Here is a 7,511-nt window from a genome sequence, read left to right as displayed (position 1 = left end):
CCTCCACAAGAACTGATCATAATAATGATCACAACCTCAGGATCCACTAGAGGGCGACGTTGCATTAACTCTGATCATGTTTGCGTCCTGTCACTATGAGGGAAGGCGGCAGTCAGGGGAGAAAATATTTTAATACATATTAAACTTACATAATCAGGGAGGGAAAGTTTAGTTTGGCGGGAAGTAAGAAAACAGTGGCAACATTATAAGGATAGTGCGACAAAAGGAAGCTACTTGCATGAAATACAACATATCTATAAGAACTAATATGTAATCATAAGTAGATTAAGAATTCAGTGTTAAGAAATGGAGACAGTAGCCTTGAGCACGTCTTGAGTTCATTCAATTCAACTTATTTTGTACAGCCCAAAATCTCAGATCACAAATTTGCCTCAGAGGGCTTTACAATCTGTACACATAAGAAACCTTCGGGAGAGCAACAGAGGAGGAACCCTCTTCCAGGATGGATGGGTGCAATGGATGTCATGTGTACAGAATGAACAACAATACAGAGTTACAAAACATTCAATGTATATGACATACATTATTAAAATTAAAAGGACGAGGGGAGGCCAGGATTAAAGAGGGGATTGACTGTGGAGAGCAGAAAATGTATATTTAAGTTTTTCAAAGCAAACTCCCTTTTTACAATCCGTAATAGAAGAGAATAACAGTGGACGATTAAATCCAGTAGGAGGCAGTAATGCAAGTAAAAGGACGTCAACTGCCGGAAACCCCCAAAGAAGAGGAAGAGGAAGAGGAAGAAGCCTGTCACTGAAACGCAAGAAAATAGTTTGTGGAACTTAACGCTGAACAAACTCGACAGACCAGATTTGGGGCTTTCTAAAACTGTCCACGATACTTTCCCCCGCATTTTTCTTTCATGAGCGCAAGCAAATTGTCTAAGCCGTGACATAGTCTCTCACGCGGAGCCAGCTGGGTGCGTATTTTGTTCGTTTTTCTCAAAACCGAAAGTACACGGAGGCGGGCCCGTGAAGCCATGGCCGACTGCATGGATGAAGAAATGCCGGAAGAGGCTCTGCCGCTGCGGCAGGACCTGACCTGCCCCGTGTGCCAGAGCGTCTTCCAGGACCCCGTGCTGCTGCCGTGCACCCACAGCTTCTGTCGGGAGTGTCTGCAGAAAAGTCTTCAGGTCAACAAGAAGTGTCCCGTGTGCCGGGAGGTGTGCGAGGAGGGGCGGGCCATCGCCAACCGCGCGCTCAGCAGCGCGTGCGAGAGCTTCCTCCAGTCGAACTGGCGGCCGAACCGGATGCCCCTCAGCGAGGACACCTGTAACCTGCACCTGAAGCGGCTGGAGCTGTACTGCGAGAAGGACGAAGAGCCCGTGTGTGTGGACTGTGTCACTCTGCACAACACACACACGCTGTGGTCGCTGAGAGAGGGGGCGCCGATGTGTAAGGTAAAGTTAGACTCGGGTTCACACCCAGAAAGAAAAAAGAAAAAAGAACATCTTGATTTCAACTTTTGTTGACTGAATGAAAAAATACTCGACAGTGTTTTTCTATGGAAATTTCGTGGAACTACTATACATTGTTGTAGTTCCACGGTTTCCCCATAACCAGTCATTCCAGTCATACTGGAACTGACATACTGGTAGTTCTTTAATATTTGAGTAAATGCTACTATTATCGTTTTCAGTCTTCAGACTCCTCACGCTCCGCTGCAAGAAGGACCGTTACAGGAGAACATTCCTGCCGACAGCTATACGGCTTTACAACAAGTCACCGCTTGCTAGTTCCTACGTGGATTAGTTCATCACTGTACCGTATATATTTTGCACTGTGCACTATCTGTTTATCTAGTTTACTTATTTACTTAGTTAATGAATACACTCTTCAGCTGTAAATATATATATATATATTTTATTCCAGTTAGTTGTATTCTATTCTATTTTATTGTGTATATTTAAATATATATATTACTTTATTTTAATTTGTATATATCTCTAATTCCTGTTGCTTCTTTATATATTTTATCTTTTATCTTGTGTGTTTGTATTTCAAGTGGTTAGGCGCTACTGATGATGACAAAAACATTTCCCCTTGGGGATTAATAAAGTATATATTCATTCATTCATTCAGTTAAATGCTTTTGTGCATCTAACATTCCTCTAAATGTGAGTGTATATGTGATATCCTCCAATCCTCACCACCTTTCCACTAACATGTGACCTCTGCCTTATTCTAACTCCAAAATTCACCATATTTCACCACATACTCCCAAATCCAAGTCTACCGTTCACATTTGCTGTGTCAATATACATTTTGGTGAACAACAAAAACCAGGTCAATGCAGGTCTACTGATTTTCTGATCTCTTGCTGCTGACCTGAGACCCCAGAGATCATGGGTTTGATTATAATAACTATATAATTATTACAGAGTTACTACAAATGTATTATATACTTATTATAACTATATAGTCAATATTGCCAGTGACTTTTTGTCACAGCAGAAAAAGTAACAATTTATTTAATAACATTAATGAACACGCGTACACACATGGTACTCATCCAACAAGACAAGAGATGGTACAAGACAAGGTCGAACACAGCCTTTGTTAAAGTAAAAGCAAAACGGCAATAAAACTGAGGCCGTGCTCATCGGCTCCAAATCCATCATCACCAAATCCCCACACACCCCAGCTCCACCCATCATCATTGACGGATTCCCTGTACCCTTCTCCCCCCAAGTCAAGAGCCTCGGCGTCATTCTGGACAGCACCCTTTCATTTGCACCCCATATTCAAAACATCACCCGGACTGCATTTTTCCACCCCTGCAACATCTCCAGACTCCGCCCATCGCTGACCCAGTCCAGCACCGAAATCCTGGTCCACTCATTTGTCACATCCCACGTCGACTACTGCAATGCCCTCCTCACCGGACTCCCCACCAAACTCATCAACAGACTGCAAATCATTCAGAACTCAGCCGCCCGGATCATCACCTGTACCAAATTATCGGACCACATCACCCCTGTACTCATCCAACTTCACTGGCTCCCTGTACAATACCGCATCGACTACAAAAACCTTCTCCTCATCTATAAAGCTCTCCACAGTCTAGCCCCCACTTACCTTTGCGACCTCCTTCAGGAATACACTCCCTCCCGCACTCTCCGCTCATCTTCTTCTGGACTGCTATCCATCCCCACGCCACGCCTCAGTACCATGGGTGCCCAAGCCTTCAGCTGCTCAGCACCCAGGCTCTGGAACTCCCTCCCCCCACACATAAGACAATCAGACTCCATCACATTATTCAAATCTCAACTCAAAACTCATCTGTTCAAACTGGCATACACACTATAACTGGTCCCTGTGCACCTCACTTGTTTTGTATGTTGATGCTCTGTTTTACTGTTGTTTATATCTTTTATGCTTATCTTTTACCCTATATTATTTTATTGTAATTGTAAGGTGACCTTGGGTGCCTTAAAAGGCGCCTCCAAATTTAATGTATTATTATTATTATTATTATTATTATTATTATTATTATTATTATTATTATTATTATTTTCCCAAGTCACAAGTGTGTACAATTTCAGGTCTCCTGTGAATGGGGAAAAAAGCAGGGATTAGCCCGAGTCAGCAATTTGATCAGATGTCCACTCTCTAGCATCACAAATGGGGATTTTGTGTGGAAATAACATAACCTCCCTATTTCTGTCCATCTATATTTACATTAACCTTTACAGCTGTCCACCTTTGTCCCATAACTATATGGCCCCAGTAATAAATATAATCTGAATCCGCCTTTTCTTTTAACCTTTTTTCCCCACCACAATATGTAAAGACAATGAGGGTAGCGTGTTGTGTCCACAGTGTGGATACAGGTTTGAGGAACAACCGTCCGATCACCTCATGTTCTGCTTTTTTCCCCTGCAGAAGGAGCTGGGCTTCAAAGTCCAGATCTTTGAAAAGAAAGTGGAGTCTTACAAGAAAATTACACATAAACTCAGCAACACAATGGAATACATCAAGGTAAAGTTACTCATGTCATGTCTCACAATGTTCATATTATATTCATCTGTGTATACAGTAATCATTAAAGTAGGTTATTATTATTATTATTATTATTATTATTATTATGCGAGCTGCAAAACTAGTCCATTGTCCTCAGACATCCTCAGTACTTGAACCAGATACCGCGGATTCACCCCTTGTTCAGCTCGACTTTTGACCTCTACGGAGGAAAGTGCTCGCCTCAGGGATCCCTTAGGTAATTTCCCCCTGATATATGCATAATATGCATTCTGTTTGCTATTTGGAAGGAGTTCTTCTTCCCTTACGCATTGAGACAGAGAGATTGTGTTCTGCAGTACTTAAATAGTACTCCTCCAACAAGACAAGACATATAACACACTGCACATCTCTTAATCCATGCTTACTATACATGTAAACTCTCTTCTCGTAACACAGTATCAAGCTGGGCTGGCAGAGACGCAGATCAAGGTGGAATTTGAGAGGTTACGCATGATGCTTGTCACAGAGGAAGCTCTGCGTCTAAAAGCTCTGGCTGCTGAGGAGGAGCAGAAGATTGCTTCAATACAGGAGCTGATTGACAACACAAACAAGGACATTGCCGCTATGAACAAGCTCAGTGATACACTGCAGAAAGAGATGGGCAACGAGGATCTAACTTTCCTTCGGGTAAGAGAAGGCAGCTCGCCTCACAGTCATGAGACTTATAACACTGTGCCTGAGTTTCGCCTGTTTGTGATGTTTAAAAAAAACAACAACATTAAACTAATCTCAGTTACTCTCTTTTATGTTTTAGAATTTCCAGAAGTTAAAAAGAGAGTAAGTAACTGCAAAAATCACAATGTGTGTGTGTGTGTGTGTGTGTGTGTGTGTGTGTGTGTGTGTGTGTGTATGTATGTATGTATGTATGTATGTATGTATGTATGTATGTATATGTATATGTATATATATATATATATATATATATATATATATATATATATATATATACATATACACCACAGTATTTTGTTTTACACGGTTTAAATGTTTGCATACCAATTTGCTGCATAGGAAAAAACAAATAAACTATATTAGATATCGAGGGTAGAGGATAATTTTTACATTACACATTTTTGTCATTCAAAGATTTGCTTTATTCAGGTTTCTGCTTTATTTGTGTGGATTTACAAATGTCTCTTGTCAACTTCACATATTGCCATCTTTGCTTTAGAGCCCAGTGGACTCGTGCAGAACCTCGCATCCCTGATGACTGTCTTTTGAACATGGGCAAGCATGTTGGTGCTTTGAGCTTCAACATCTGGAAGAACATGCAGGCCCATGTCAAATATAGTGAGTACATTACACTGGGAGTTGGGGAATGATCTGTGGTTGTAGGTACTGGGAGTTTTTACTGTTTTAGTGTTAAAATTAGTGTTTTTATTAGTGCTAAAAATGTTATCGGTGTACTTGAAACACAAGTCTAGGGGAACACTGAATTGACGTGATAGAGCAGACTATTCTTCAGTCTCCTAACATTACATGTGACCGGACAAAATGTACAGATATGAAGTAATTGGGTCTTGTTTCTTCCTGTGTGCAGATCCAGTGGTGTTGGACCCGAACACAGCCTCTCCATGGCTGTCCTTGAATGCGGACCTGTCCAGTGTGAAGGAAAGCTCAGAGCGGCTGACCGCCCCTGACAACCCGGAGCGCTTTGATCCCTGCGTCTTTGTGATGGGTGCTGAAGGTTACTACTCTGGGAAACACAGATGGGATGTCATTGTTGGTGACAACCCCAGGTGGATTGTGGGAGTTTGCAAAGAGTCAGTGCCCCGTAAAAAGAAGTTCACTGTCTCTACGACCCGTGGTGTGTGGTCCATAGGACTGAGCAAAGGCGTGTACACCGTCTCCACACCTGAGCGTACCGAGCTGCAGGTGCAGCAGCGTCCTGAAAAAATCCGCATTAAGCTTAATTTAGATAAGGGAGAGGTGTCATTTTGGGATGCGGGAACTTTAAAGCACCTCGTTAGTTTAACACACAAGTTTGATGAGAAGATGTATCCAATTTTTGGCCCTGGCCTCCATACTACGCCTACGACTCTGGCTCCGGGAAAAATAGCTGTTCACACCTCATGAGCCGATATACTGCAGAGGGGTGGTTGGTGACCTAAAAGGATTGAAAATAATAATAATCTTTTTCAACTTTATCAGTCAAACAGAGATGAATTGCCTATCATTGTAGAAAATAAATGATGACAATGCCAATGAGAAGAGATGAAACAATACCAATTAGGGAGGCAATCAGAATATTGATGAAAATATTGAATGGGTTTACTGAAAGATTATAAAAGACAATACATTTACTGAAAGCCTAACAAAAAGTATGTTTTAAGAAAATATACAAATGTGGGGGATACCTTTTTAAAGGTAAGACATTTAGTTTTTTTTTAAAGCCTTGCAGCTGCATGATGCACATGTTAGAGCTGACTGAGAAATGACTTTGGAACACTGATGGCGCTGGAACTTGAAAAAAACTATTTTTTAGATGTGCCTTAGCTGGAGGAGATTGGATTGATCAGTCTTTTGTCATCACTTTACAATGGAGGAACAGACCTCATTAAAGAAATGACTGGAAGCTTGGCTGACGCTAGTGGCCAATACTGATAACGTTTTTAGAGCTGATTACAACGGTCTCTCTTGATTTATTAATGCAGTGGAAGCAAAAATGGGACATCCAGCTCTTAATATCTGATGGCTCAATTAAAAAAAGTGTTTCTGTACACAATTTCAGTTTTATAATAATTGAATGAAATGCATTTAGGCTTCTGAAATTTCATTTGATTAATCATACTTCTTTTATATGATTTTTGTTGATTATGCTCGAATATATAGTTGACTAAAATGTCCACTGAATCTGTGTGGTTTGTTTCCTCTTTTTTTCAGTGTATTGTATTACATCACTTGTCCTGCTCAGCTGAACACAGTACAATACAGATAATCCAATCGTTCTACTACTGCTCTGAATCTGTATATGCTGAAATCTGAATTTTCTGTCTTCATATAAAAACTTGATCAATAAATAACATTAAAATCAGATGTATTTTGTTTCATTACCACATAAACTGTTCGCGGCTAATTACAATTAAAAATAATGTTGCACTTGGTGCACATTATTGGCAATTCTGAAAGAATCATTGATTTCATGTCAGATATTATTGTCCGTGGTCAATGTCCAGATGTTTAAACGCTGTTTCTCACCGCCGCTGGATGGCGGTGGTGGCACGCGCCCTGTCTTTTGTGTTGCCAACCACCGGCTAGCGTTTCTGCCATAAACACCAAAACAACGGACTTCTGTCCCGGAGATGGACCACAGGAATCGGGTCAAACCCGTTAAAGGGTTCCTTTGTTAGCTGGCCTACGAGTGTATCGACAGAGTTTTAGAAACAAAACCAGGAATTACTCTCAAAAGTGACTTTTATTGATAGGTTTGCAGCCAGCTGATGATTGCGCATCTGGATTTAGCCGCTA

At 41.1% G+C, this 7,511-nt stretch overlaps 1 protein-coding gene across 1 annotated transcript; it reads left to right on the top strand.

The window, feature by feature from the left end:
• The first annotated feature begins 975 nt into the window (after positions 1-975).
• Positions 976-7,036, top strand: trim35-28 (tripartite motif containing 35-28). The gene is made up of 6 exons (XM_079227431.1): positions 976-1,420; positions 3,906-4,001; positions 4,440-4,670; positions 4,798-4,820; positions 5,215-5,333; positions 5,584-7,036. Exons 1-6 carry the CDS (start codon positions 1,001-1,003, stop codon positions 6,117-6,119), a joined length of 1,425 nt encoding a protein of 474 aa, XP_079083557.1. The 5' UTR covers positions 976-1,000; the 3' UTR covers positions 6,120-7,036.
• Positions 7,037-7,511: the final 475 nt, after the last annotated feature.

The sequence above is a fragment of the Taurulus bubalis genome, assembly GCF_910589615.1.
Source record: "Taurulus bubalis genome assembly, chromosome: 12".
In the NCBI taxonomy this organism is placed as follows: Eukaryota; Metazoa; Chordata; class Actinopteri; order Perciformes; family Cottidae; genus Taurulus; species Taurulus bubalis.
Note: the sequence above shows the minus strand (reverse complement) of the source record. Positions and strands in the feature narration are given on the sequence as shown.